At 63.5% G+C, this 14,093-nt stretch overlaps 1 protein-coding gene across 1 annotated transcript in view; it reads right to left on the reverse strand.

Annotated features, from left to right (window-relative positions):
- LOC122390536 (optomotor-blind protein-like) overlaps positions 1–14,093 on the reverse strand; it is a 41,478-nt gene that overhangs the window by 9,373 nt on the left and 18,012 nt on the right. Inside the window, exon 4 of the mRNA XM_043383587.1 lies at positions 917–1,066. Coding sequence (XP_043239522.1) covers positions 917–1,066 — 150 coding nt within the window. The remainder of the gene's footprint in view (positions 1–916; positions 1,067–14,093) is intronic.

The raw sequence follows: 14,093 nt of genomic DNA on the forward strand, positions 1-14,093 counted from the left end.
CGCCGCGCCACCACGGACGCCGTGCACCGTGGCAGCGCCGTGCACCCCGCTTCGTGACTTTAACTCCTGGCTGACCGGTCGGCCGAGCGCGCACCGGCACCTGTCCGTCACAGCCAAATAATACAGCTAATCCGGCGGTGGCGCGGCAGAGGCGGCGCGGCGCGAATCGCGTGCGTCCTGTTCGCATCGCGAGCTCAGCGGCGCGCCGGGGCTCGTCTAACGGCACCTGAGCGTCTTTGATGGCACGCGAGTGAGATGGCCATCACCGCGAAAGTCCCAGCGGCCAGCCGGCGGGGGCTCAGCACCGCCGGCCGCCGCCGGAGCCCGGCTTTGGAGGTTTGGTTGACCACCATCAGCCGGGCCCTCGCCGGGACGTAGCCAGGTGTGTCGGAGATGCACTGTGTGATGCCGCCGGATCGCTGTGGGGTGCCTGTGTGTCGGTATTGTATGACGGGAGGTACGGAGGGCCGATCAGCCTCAGACCGCGCCGGTGCCGGCGCGCGTATAATGCGTATGCGCGTGCTGTGTCGGGCGGTAGCACCCCCTGGCGCGCGGCGGGGTGCGGTAACAGCTTCTATACCGACCAGGATACAGCCACCGTCCCAGCAGGTCGGGGATTTTAGACGCCGATTTGTATAACGATTGACCGATGTACGCATATTTCCATACAGTACACGGCGACATATGCACATGAGATGCGATATCCGATTTCACATTCACAGATTGGCATGCCGATCGGCCGGGCGGCACCGTTTCATAAGTTCGGCGCGGCGTGCTCCGCTTGAATCACTAAGGCCTACGAATCTTATCCAGCAGGCTTGACCCCCTACATTATCGCATAGTTCCACAACAGTACCCATACGACAAATAAAGTAATGGTGCGAGACTACAATATCTACTCGAGAAATGAGCGTACCTTTTCGTTTTGGTAGGCGGTGACGCCGATGAACTGCGTCTCCTTGAAGACGTAGGTGCGGAACGTCGAGTAGGGCAGCTTGAGGATGTCGTTGGCGCGCACCAGGTGGAAGCGCGGCTGGTACTTGTGCATCGAGTTCAGGATGGTCTGCTGTGAACGCACAGGGAACAATGCCGGATCAGCGCGCCGCCGCTGCAGAGTCGTCACCACAGACACATGGTGTTGATGTTCAGGGAGAGGTGAACTCGGCGTGGCGCCGGCGACAGCGTGCAGCCAGCGGTGACACCGAGAGCGCCAAATGCTGATGCAAACTCAGTAAACTACGGAAAGCATGGCTGTGACAAACATGCAAACATTTCTGACATTTAGACCATGAGACACTGCAGGGAAATTCTCACAATGTGTAACTTCATAGGTATACATGATTTTGGTTGTGGCGAAACGACTGCGTAGTGCCTTTTAGACGTCGCTCGATTCTCAATGCATGACTTCCGGATCGGAAGCCAATTATTTCCGGCGACAGATCACGCATCACATAGACACCAATCCTACCCTACACCACGAGCATGATAAGGCCAAAGGTCAGCTCCAGTGTCCTCAGCACTAAACAGCAGTAAGTACAACTTAAATCGAAGAAACATTCCCGTCCGAAATCGAAGGTCCGGGCCGGATTTGACGCGCGCGACCTTGCATCGATGACGACGCGCTGTGTTATGGAGCGGTCGTCTGATGAAGCTCGCGAGCTGCACTCTATAATTCACTCATTACGTGTTTACCGGCGGCCGGCCGTGTCGACAGAAATGGCGCGGCGTCGACGTGCGGTCGGCGCCGCGCCGCTCGGACACGCTCGGACGGCGCTCGGCCGCCTGAGCTATGCATACCGACGGTCATTGGGGCCCGACGCGCCGCAATATCGGCCGGGCCCGATGGGACTCGCCAATGACAGCCGTCACCACGCCGTCCGGCGGCCGTTGACGGGTCGTTGACGGACCGGTGACGGGTCGTTAGCGGACCGTCGGCGGACCGCAGTGTCCACAGTACGGCCCTAACGACCCGATCGGCTGGTGGCGATCGGTCGAACCAACTGTCCCCTCCGCCGGCCGGCAAAGGGGAGCGTCTGTAACCAGCTCACGCCGGCTTCAGCTCAATTTCACCGTGTCTGGCCGGTGGAAATCACTGACCGACGGCGGCGCGGGCGCTGCGTCAGCGGCGCTCGCCTCAGACACGCCGCTAAAAAACCGCGGCCGGCCGGCCTGATGAAACCCGGCCCCGTAATTGGACGATAGGGCCGAACTTTTAACTTTGTGCTGCATTGCTCGGTATCAAGTAACGTAATTGCTAGCTAACCTTCCACCACAAGAAAGTATCCCTCAAGACATACCCGCCGACATCGCACACCAGCATGATTATAGATTACTGGTCGTTTTTATTTATAAATATACGAAATAGCCCGTGCTAACTTCGACACATCAACTGTGGCGGAAGTAAGCGGCGGCGCCGGAGTTGAGCCGGTGCTCGGTCCGGGCGCCAGTGCTGTCACTCTAATTACGTCTGCACCATGGTTACTGGTCGTCTCGGGCCGGTCGATGGCTGGTCGGAGCCGCTCCGAGCCGCTCCGGTCTGCTCCGGGGCCAAGTTGGACCGCGCCGGTCGGACACCAAGGTGTCGTAGAGCCAGCCGGGCCAGTCTCCCCAAAGGGACGTTATTGCTTCAGAGAAAGTTCCACTGCCGTTCTGAACGACCATGATCTTAGCTACTTTGCACAATGAGGGCTAGTTGCCGTTTGGAGTGTTATGTAAGAAGCGGTCTACGAGTATTGAGTTTCGTCCCGTACATTATTTCTTTGAGCATACCTACATGTGCTCCGTCAAATCATCATTGCTTTATGTGACAACATGATGTGCAAGTGTGACCGGTCATGTGACCTAGTTCGTGACGCCGCGCCGCACCACGTGACCTGGATGACAGCGCGTGACACGGCGTGGAGGCGCGTGCTCGGTCACAGCCCGGGCCGTGTTATCATAGGTCGCGGTCGCTCGGGACTGCGGACGGGCGGCGCCGACCGACGCAGCGGCGCCTGGCGTGTCGGCCGCGACCCGTCCATAATGAGCTCCCGCGTCCCCGCACGCGCCCCTGATACCTCTGTCTTCGTCGCCTCTGGCGCGATCACGCGACGGCGCGATCGCACGCGCCGACACCGCGCCCGGCCGCAGGTCGATCCTTCGACACGAGAAGCGGCGACAACAGCGGCAGCCGACAGCGGCAGCGGCCGGCCGGACGGGGACGGCGGTAGCGTCGAAGGGCGCCCGCGCCGGCCGCCGCGTCCATTAGCGCTCCGGCGCGGCGCCGCGCTCTATTACCACTGTATCTGCGTTTATCTTTATGTTGGTGCGTCGCGTCGCCGGCCGGATGAGCGCAGATAGGGACGCTTTACTGTCGGTCTGGCCTGGCGCGGCGGGCGCCGGCGGTCATCTTTAATCTGCAGTTAGCGTGGGGCGACTGGGGCGCCGGGCGCTGATCGGGCGCCGGCCCTGTCGCCGGCTCGATGGTGCAATATGTCGCCGGGAATTTGGCCAATTGTTCGTAGATGGTCGGATCGGCTCGGCGGTGGTAATGGGACGCCGGGGAGCCGGGCTGCCGGCCGGCCGATCCCCAGACAGTTCGACATCGAGCTGCGGCACCAGGGGGCTCAGTATTGAGCTGCTGCACCAGTGGTCACTCACTCGACACTATGTGATCACACCGGTGCAGTAAGGGCAAGTTTAGTTCTATAGGGAGTGAGAATGAGACAAAAGAATGTCACGATGTGTCAGCAATCACTTTGAGCAAGCCGACTTCAAAGTGAGCGATATTTAATGCGGCTCAGGTCGTCTGCGCCAGTCGTTTCGTGCCGTGTGAACAACAAGGGGCTTCTGGCGCCACCCAGAGACACTCTTGGCGCGACAGTTGGCACAGCGCGACACTGCTGGCGCGGCAGTGGACACGGTAGGCGAGTCCGACGCGGTTGGTCGCCGAGAAGTCACGGAGCACCTCCGTCAACAGAGTGGCATTCGGCCAAACAATTCCCGTCAGCGCGCCCCGAGGCTCGCGAGGCAGCCTCCAGCCGCGCCCGCACAACAGAAACTCAACACTTTCTTACAAAATATTGACCGAGACAGCGGCGGGCGGCGCGCTGCGCGCCGCGAGCGCTGATGGTCGGATTACCCGCACACCCCAGGCCCGACGCCCACTGAAAGCGCATTGCAAACAATGAGAGACGCGCGTTGGGGAATCTGTTGACCTGGAGAAGACACTGGCTGGCGTGGCTTGGACGAGGGGTCAATGTGGCCAGTCGGCACGGTAAACGTCACATACGATAAATATTGAATTGATATACATTTTCCAGCACATTTTTTGCAGTGGTTAAACATTTATACAACTGGTAAAATTTTAACCATTTTTATTTTTTGATCAGTCTTTTTTTGATCAGCTATATGACACTGGGCAGCACTGGGTCACTGGGCTTCAGTATTCAAAAATCGTGCTGATAGGTCACACAGGGGGGGGGGGGGGGAGGGGGTGGGCGTGCGCCGTATTTCGTCGTGTCAGCGCGGTTCCAGAGAGAGGACATCTCTCTCTCTCCTCTCCCGGCGCTCTCACCGCTCCCCGTAATCCATCAATCTGTTTGCGCGTCGGGCGCGGCGCAGCCGACAGCGGCCGACCGGCAGAAGCTCATGTCATCGGCGCCCGCCACCTGGCCGCCGCCGCCGCCGACCCGAAACAATGACTTTTAATTACCGGCAATTTACTCGGCCGGCTTTCATGCAGCCGCTGACCAAACAGCTGAATCAGTAGCTCAAACAGGTCACGGCGCCAGGGAGGGGTGAGCGCGGCGGCGGCGATCCGCCACTGTTGGCCCAATCTAAGTGGTCGACGCGACGGGTAACGTGAGCCGCGTCTGATCTGCGCCGTGTGTGGAGCAAACAGCGCCGGCACACAGCCCAGAGCACGGACGGCGGCGTGTAGCGACGGCGCTCCGGCGCCTGGCCGCCTGCCGCTCAAACAAAGGAGATCGACGACTCGCCGCCGCCGGCCGGCCAAAGCTAATTTGCATCGATCGTTCGTATAAACACAGTTTCATCTCCGCAAATCAAGGCCCATTGTCGTCGACGGCTATCGGAGGCGACCGACGGAAAAATCAATAATTAATCCCCTATCGTTCCCCTTGATTTGTGCTACCATTTTTTACCCAGTGCTATCTTTATGTGCTGTGACAACCACAATACGATGCCGACAAATTGCTGGGGTGGAGGGCAGCTTGGACAGCGTCGATTCAATTCGACGCAGCGGCAGCGTCCGGAATAAATCAGCCGAGTCGCACTAATGCAGCTTTTATAACGGGCCAGATTGGTGTGTCGAGTCACTGCCGACTCGCCCGACTCACCCGACTCGTACTGACTCACTGACTCACCTCGACTCGCCGCTGGGCGGCCACCAGCAGCAGGGTGACAAAGCTGAGCGTCGAGTCCGACGCGATCTCGCCAATCGGCGGCGGTCGATTGAGACGACAGCGGCGCCGTTTTCGGGTGGATTTTCTCTGTTATCCGGGGAATTCATTTCCATTTAAATGCCCGTCCCGACTGATAGCGGCTCAATTATTCTCGGTGGCTATCAGCTCTCTCGAGGGAGGCTACCGACCAGCGGCGGCGGCTGTGGCGCAGATGAGACGAGTCACGGCGCAACTGCTGCGCCACCACCGCCGCCGTCGCGACGATTTACATAATCGTTGCCGGCGCCGGGCGCCGGGTCCCGTTAAAGGGCACACCTCGACCCAAAAAGTGGCTCGACACCGAATGGGAGGATTTCTAATTAACGAGCCGGGCACGACAAATTAAACCGGCGATGACATTCAGCCGGCCCCGGAGCTGCAGCGGAGAGGCTGCGATGAAACTGAGCGCGGGACGAGCGGAGCGGCGGGACGAGGGAGCGGCTGCGGCCGGCCGGAGGTGCACTCATGGCCTGGCCCCCAGCCGGGCCAGACGGGCGGTGGCCGACCCTCGGCAGCGGCGCCTGCTCTCGGCAGGGGGTACCGCCGAACCCGCTGCAACGCTCGGCACCGTCACACGCGCGCTAAACACACATACCACGGCCGGCCACCGCCCGGCGGACCGGCACGCCGCCCGCCGCGCCGCAGACTACCGGCGCGCCGGCCGCCTCACATGCCGAGCGTCCCGGGAAGCGAGCCACCTCCTCCGATTTATGAGCCCGTTATCGACCATTAACCATGTGAAGGCTGTATGTAAATTAATTCGCGCGGCGGGAGGCGGCCGTGCATCGCGGCGTGCAGTTGTCAATAACCGACACCCTGCGCCGGCGCCAGAGCCGTCACCGGCCGGCCGGCCGGCCGGTGGGCCGGATGGTTAGCGCCGCCAGGTGCCAGCCGCGCCACCGATCGCGCCGGGCCGGCCACAAACGAGCTCGTTGGCGGTGGCCGCCTGGGAACCGCCGGCCGGCTCCCAGACGGCGCCGCCGTCAGCTGACGCGTCATCAGCGCATCATCGCCGTCAGCGGCGGCGGTGACGCGCGACCGAGCGGCGCACGCCCCGCCGCTGAGCCGCGGACATTACCCCCGCCCACCGCCGGCGAATTATTACCGCCCAAAACGCAAAAACCCTAATGCTCGCATAGACTGACGCCATTGTTTGTTTAATCATTCTTATCCATATAATTATGGCGGTTTTTCGTTGCGTTTTTGCCGGTGCTTTTTGCCCGGTGCCCAAGCGTCGACACCTATCGGATGCAGCACAGTCGGCGGTCGGAGCCCAGTTAACGTGGCCGGCCCGGCCGTGAGGGGGTAGTTAGTTCCGCTCACCGCCCATCTCTCATCGCGGGCCCATCGCGGACGGACCAGGGACTGACCATCAGCTCACGGCCACGGCACAGGGACAAAGCGTGGGAGCCGTCAGAAATCCATACATCCCTGGCGGTCTCCTCCCGCACTGAGCGTCCGCTGACCGGACACATCTCAATGGGTCCGGCCGCCGGCCGCCCGAGTCCCGTTGTTGTCGGCTGCAGGACAGGCGCCGCTCTCAATGGGCGCCACAAATCAGCGTGGCGCGGCGTGTGGCGCCCGCGGCCGTTTGCCGAGCGCGGCGGGGGGCGGCCACTCTCGGCCGCCGCCGCCGCCGCCGCCGGCGCACCGTTGCATTCCAGCACTGATTGAAAACCCATAATTATAGGTATCGAGCCTGTGCCAGCCAGGACCCCACATACTGCCGACGGCACGCAAGCAGCACAGCACCCGAGCAGACATGATAGCTCGTTAAAAGCCGTGCCGGGGCGGAGCAATCCAATCTTCTGACTGTTTAAATATAATTGAAACTTGTTGATGTTTCTTGGCTGTGTTCTTGCAGGCGCTCTGCCGGCCGATGGCCCACCGGCGGAGCCCGCCGCCGCGCCTGCACGCCTAATCGCCCACGATGGGGTATGAAAAGTTATCTGCCACTATCGGCATAATATCGTGCAACCAGATGATGCACCTCTCTGGGTGGTCGATAATCGTTTACCGACCGCCAGCATGCGCTCCAATACTTACCATTACATCAATTACGTGCTTATTATAGCCTATAGATGGGCGGGGTGATTTAGAGAGCGGTGAAGCGCCGCGCGCGGCCCGGCCCGCCGGCTCGACGGTCATTAGTAAAACACACCGGGCCAATTGTTTCTCTACGAGCTGGCTGCACGCCGGGTCGTTCGCGGGACTCGTAGCGGGACGGTTCTGCAGCGGCCCGGCGCCCACTGCGGCACCTCGGGCGCGTAGGAGCAGCGGCCGGCCGGGCGGCAATCGGCCGGGAGTCCGATTGGGCCCGACTGGGGTGTCGATGACGGAGGCGGAGCCTCTGTGGAGGGGACGGGGTCGCCGGGTGGCCACTGGGTCACGGGGAGCGGCCATACACGGTGCCATTAAAGCCCGCCGTGGGCGACACCCGAACGTAATCGATGTCGCGTTGTTGCGGCAACAGAAGCCATCAACTGGCCGGCTGCAGCGGCGGCGAGGGCGGCGGCGGCGGTTCCGGGTGGTCCGGCGCGGCAGGCGCGGCCGGCATGTTATCTTCAGATCATCACCCAGCTGCCCACAGCACGCCCGGCCGAGGTGCAAGTCAGCCGGCCACACAGAGACGATTAATCTGGCCGGGAGCTGGGGCGGTACGGCGCGGCGGAGGCGGCGCCAGCTCCTCTAAGGCGGCATCACAGGCTGACGGTTCCCTCCCTCCCCACCGAACCGGTAACGACCACACGCCTCGATCTCTCCGCTATCGAGCCAGCCGTGACCCCGGCCAGGTCAGGTCAGCCGACAACTCTCGCCCACGTGACGGGGCCCAACAGGCGATTACGCGGTGATGGATGACCCTCGCTGACCAGGCAATGACTGGCGACGACAGCGAAAACAAAGCGCGCCCGCGCCCGGTTTATTTGCCCACTTCAAGCCATTAGCTAATCTTTTTATCGGATCTTTTTCTCGGCGCTAATGATTGAGCGTGATGCTGTGACGTCACCAAATAGCCGGCCGGCGTGAGGCTGCCTGAGGAGCTCCCCGGGCGGGGGCGGGGGCGGGGGCGGGGGCGGCCGAGACGAGCTCAGCAGGTCGGCGGCGATCATCAGCGACCGCACACCGGGCGCCGTGCTAATCACACGGTGATCCGGCGCGGCACCGGTCACCGTCCGGTGGCACCTCTGCCGACTCTCACCACCGACACCCGTCCGGCACCAGGCAAACGAGCCTGTCCAGTTCGCGACCTCAGCCGACCACTCTCTTCCGGCTGTACGACAATATCGCGCCGCCAGCCAGCAGCTAGCCGCCCGGCCACTCAGCTTTGACTCGAACCTGTCTCCCAGCCACCTTCCCCGGCTACCGCCACTAACACCAGCGCTGCCGGAGTGCGGCGCAGATTTTATCTGTCCGTGTCGATGTCAGCTACCGGCACTAAGGCCGCGCCGCCGCCGCCGCATCATTGACAGATGCAACACGACAGCGGCGGCCGCAGCGACACCGTCACAGCCGCCGCCGCCGCCGCCGCCGCCTCTGAGAGAGCTGGCCTTGTGGCGGAGGATTAGCCAGCCCGATCGTGTTAGAGCTGGGCCGAGCCGGCGCGAGCGGAACAGCCACCTGTCTTCGTGCGACACACGGCGGCGGCGGAGACCGTACAGCGGCGACGGCAGCGGGTGAGCGGTCCACAGCGGGCAGCGGCAACGGGAGAGCGGCCCGCAAAAACGCCGTCTGTATCAACACTCTGATCCGGCGGCGCCGCGCCGCCGCGCGCTGAGTGACGCGTCTCGAGAGCCGTGTAATTTCGAGGAATGCCAACCACTGGTCATCGCCGACCGGCGCCCGTCGCTAAGGGTCAGTTTTCACCTTGTGCCGGGCGCCGATCGCCGTTACGGTCAGGTGATTTGCCAAGGTGTCGGGGTAATTGGCGAGGTGGGGCGGCTGGCGCCGGCGCGCGCAGCGAGGGGCTTATTACTAAAACAATGAACAAGTGGAAGAAGTGTTGGCCGGCCGCCCCCCGCTGGCGCCGTGTTGGTTTTACAGGGCCGCTGGACGGGCCGGCGGCCGACCGGCGCCGTATGGGTCTCACGTCTGGCTCCGAGGCGCCGCTATCCAGCGGATCTGGATTGGGTCGGCGCGGATCTGTGGACGGATCTGGAGCCGGTGGACACGGACCGCTGCCTGGGACCATTGGTCAGGCACGGGCCGTCACTGACAGGCGACCTGAGGCCGCGCCGACCGACTGCTCCCAGCCTCGTGATCGGCATTGGGAACAGTGCCACTGGGACTGGGCGCTGCCTAATAGAGTCGGTTGAACCCTATTTGGGTTGAACGATACTCGGAACGCGGGAAGGTAATTTCAATTTAAACGTAATAACGTCCCAGAAATCACTCAGTAATCGTATCTCAATATTAGTCCTGAGCTCAGAGGCGACGCCCGGACGTTTAGGTATAAGAGTGGGGCTTGACAGAGTTTTTGTCCCCGCGTTTCTGTGTGAGCTGAGTTGAGTTGAGCGCCGAGCTCTGGCCGCCGCGCCGGCGGCGCCCGGGGCGCTCGCGGTCGCGTGTCTGTCGGCGGCGCCGTCGGTGCGGCGCCGCGCGCGAAACGAGTCCGTCCGCCGGCGCCGGAACCTCTGGCCATCGATTACCGGGCCGGCCGATTGATTCGGCGCTTGTAAACAGGCCGGCCGGCGCCCGTGCCGGCGCCCGTCTCGGTATGCGCCGTCATTGTATTAATGCACGGCGCGGTGCGCGGCCGGCCGCCGGCTCTCCGCCGGGCGCGCAGAGCAGAGGCGAGGATCGGCGCCGCCTGCCCGGCATTCCTGCGCCCGCTCCGCTAATGGGAACGGACGCCGCCGGGGCGCCGCGGCCGCCGGCAGCATTTCATTAGGCGCGCAGATATATGGAAAGAATCAATTTAAAAACAGCACCTGGGTTTTTTGTCGGGCACCGCCGACCCTCCACCTCGCTGTGTAAACACCGGTCAGCTTTTTATAACATATGTGGCAATTATCTGGCTTCATTTTTATTCCAGGCGTAGACGGCGGCGCCGGGCACGCCGAGCTAAATGGATGGAGGGGCGATTTTTCACGGCTCAAGTGAAATTAAGACGGGAAATGGGTGCAGGGAAGCTGGCCGTGTCGCCTTTTTTCGTGGGGCACCAATATGGCGGCCGGCGGTGGCGCGGCCCGCTGACAGCCTCTCGTGGCCCGGGGAGGCCCCTGGGCCGCTCAATTTCTCACAATGGCCGTGCGGGGCCAGCGGCGCGCCGTGAACACTGGGTCGTGATGCACCTCCCGCAGCTGAACTGCTCAACGGCGAAATTAATCAGCCGTAATGGCAGACCAGACGCAAATAGACGAGCCGCTCACTGTGCGGGTGGAGCATAAATTGTGTAAACATGATTAACAAAGGCCAGCTTAGGTACTGCTAACGACCGACCCTCGACTATCTCCTCGAAATCCTCTTCCATACATCGCGTCACAATAGAGACGGCGAAAACGGGCCACGTCTCAATTCGGCGCGCCGCGCCGCGATGGGTGGCGCTCCTTGTTTGGCCGCGCCGGCAGCGACAAAAGCGGCGCGCCGGCCGCGCCACGACCGCCGTGTTTGCGGCACGTAGGGCGCGGGCGCCCGCACCGCGCTCACAAAGGGCGGCGATGCGGCGATACGCGGCGGGCGGGGCGACGGCGGCTTTGTTTCAGAGCTTCCAGTGGGCTGCCGTCCCGCCCACCCGGCCCATGACACCGGCGGGTCGGAGAGCCACGGCGCCCTGCTCGCCCGCACGTCACCGGCAGGACGGGGCCGGACGGGGACCGTCTCGCCGCGCCGATAGTCATCAGCGCAGCGCATCAGAGCGACTGCTGACTCCAATACCCGACCAGCGGTCACGACTCACCGACCGGAGCCGCGCAGCAGCGCCCATCTGGCGCGGCGCACCGCCGAAATATTACGCGAGCGAACTCAGGTAAGTGGCTGTTACCTACTTTAGAAGGCCCACCAGTGAGGCAAACACTTGAGGTGCCGTTATAAAGGCGAGTTGGAACGCCTGCATGAGCATTCATTTCAACATCGTTGCGCCGAGTGTAAAACTTCCGCTTACCTCTGCGTCTTTGAGAGCGAAGCTAATTCATACGCGCCGCCTAGTCGCGGCAGCTTCTAGAGCGGGCCGTTTTTCACTCTCGACTCTGTGAGAGGGCCGAGGAGTGGCCAATTACACGTGTCAGCTGGCCGTCAGCAGCTCGAGCCGGCGGCATAAGTAATTCACTAATTAGCCACTCGGGGGAGCGTCGACTGGCCGCATTCAGACGCAGCCGAACGTGACCTCTCGTGTGGGTGGCTAATGGCGCTCGGGACTCGGCAGCCGCCGCCGCAGCGCTAACCAGCTCTCTTCACTACCCGCACAGCTCGCAGAAACTCCGCCCGCTGGCTGCCGAGGAGGCGGCCGGCCGGTGCGGTAGGTGGCCCGACAAAGGGTGCGACACTCGAGCGGTGACAATCCGCCCACTCATCGGCGCATTGTGCGCGTCTGGGCCGCCCACAGGGGCGTCCGCGCGCGCCTCTGGGCCGTCCGCCCGGTCCGCCATTGTGCTCCCGAGAGCGGGCTATTGTGGGCCGGCGGCGGCGCCTCAGATGTGCGCCTCCGCTCTCCGGCGGCGCAAACAGAGGCGCGCCACCTAATGAAGTCCCCAGCGCGCCGGCTGGAGGCGCCCGACGGCCGCTCAGCGGCGCCTTTTTACGAGCAGGTAGGCCTGCGACGGCCACCGGCCGCCAGCCCGGCAGATATACGAGGTCAAAAACCAACTGGGCCGCCCTAATTCGGCGTGAAACTCTGACGAGCGGGCCGGACCGTGGCAAATCTGGCGCTGTCGCGTCCCGCCCCGGCGTCCGGGCGGCGGGGGCAGCCGTGGCTAACGCTGAGCGATGTCTTGCACGCGGGAACGGAGTGGGGCGGCGGGCCGCGCGCCGGACGGCACCGCCGGCCGTGCAGTGAGGAGCAGCGACGTGTGCAGAGCGAGGGATGCCGCCCGAGTACCGGCGTCTCTGCACACAGAGAGATGTATGTGACCGAAGGTCGCCCCGGCCGGACGCCACAGTTGCCAACTGCCCGCGTCAACCGGCATTCCTTCCGATAAAACGGCCAGCTTGTGAGACAACCATCAGTAAATTAGTAGTTGTCTGGCAATTACAGTTACTAATAACGAATATCTTCTATCGATACGGCCTGTTACATACTTTTTCCTCGCCACAATTTTGTTCAGATGCCTCCTCCGATTTCGGGCCCATAAAAACCTCGCCGGCGCGCTCTCGGACCGTCGCGGCATCCCAAACCGGCCGTATCCGGCCGCCATCGCAGACACGTTCGGCGGCGGCGCCTCTCATCACGGCGAACCGTATCAGTTTCTCCAGGTGGCATTAGAGCGCGTCACGTCTGCGTCCCTGTCGCTCCCGTCCCCCGGCCCGCAAGACGAACGTCGCCACAGAGATTATCTCGGGTGGGTGACTGGCCGCCCCGTCAGGGCCGGGCGCGGGACGGCCCACAGGGTCGGCCCTGCGGTGGCGGGGTGCCCGTCGCGGGGGCACCGGCAGTGGGTTTATGAAATATCGACACGGAGAGACCGTGGCATCGGGCGGAGGCCGCCATCGCAGCCGGCCGCCAACGCGCGGCGGCGCTGCAGATTTATCTGTTTGACTTAGCGCCGGCCGTCGGCCGTGTAATAAACGACCTCTCGCGCGCGCCGCCACGCCGACCGCGGCGGCGGCGGCGCGGAGAGGAGCAGGTCCACTCGACCGCCGCCGCCGGGGGCACTGCTTTGTCGGCTGCCGGCGACCGGTGTCAAATTGTCCCGGCGCGGACTTTACAAACTAATTCACTCCAAAGGCGGCTCGGCGCTCGGACGGGGGCCGATCGGGGAGATAGCCCGGCGCCGAGATGGCTCGATAAGATGAGCCCGATCCGGCGGCGCGGCGCGGCACCGATCGGCCCGCTCCCGGCGCCGCTGACAGCGCCGGCGCGTTTTACGGGCCCGGACGGTGTCAGTGACGGCCGGGCAGCGTCACGCTCGGAGGCCCGGACTCGGTCACCTCTCGGCCCGTCGCCGCATCACGACCGTCACCTATCGCCGGCTGCGTGCCCGCGAAAGAGAAAGCCCCTCGCGCACGCGGCGGCCGAGGGCGCACGCTAAGCCACCGCGCGCCCCACGACGCGACACGGCTGACAACATGTAAAACGCATCAGCCGGGCAAGCGGGCGGCGGCGGCGGCCGCGCTCAAAGGAGGTGTTTACTCGGCTCGGCGGCTGCACCCGCGCTGCCGGCCGGCGGTGTTTCTGCACTGAGCGTCGGACCGCCCGAGCTGCACTAATTGACCAGACGGCCGCGCAAAGCCGCCAGACACCGCCACCCCCGCCGCCGCCCCGGCCCCCGGTCGGCTCCCACTCCCCGGGGCCCTCATCAGCACATATCCAGTGACCGTGCACGGTATGACGCCTGCAACTTGAGCCGGCCCGATAGCGGGGGACGTCTGAATTTCTGGCCCAAATCGACGGCGGCTGCAATGTGGGCGATTGCGCCGCGCCGCGGCCTTCTGCGGCGTATCACGGCGCGTCACGGCGCTACCGGGGGCGATAACGGCGCGGCAGAGACGGTCCGG

Source organism: Amphibalanus amphitrite, unplaced genomic scaffold (assembly GCF_019059575.1).
Source record: "Amphibalanus amphitrite isolate SeventyFive unplaced genomic scaffold, NRLGWU_Aamphi_draft 000399F_arrow, whole genome shotgun sequence".
Classification (NCBI taxonomy): Eukaryota; Metazoa; Arthropoda; class Thecostraca; order Balanomorpha; family Balanidae; genus Amphibalanus; species Amphibalanus amphitrite.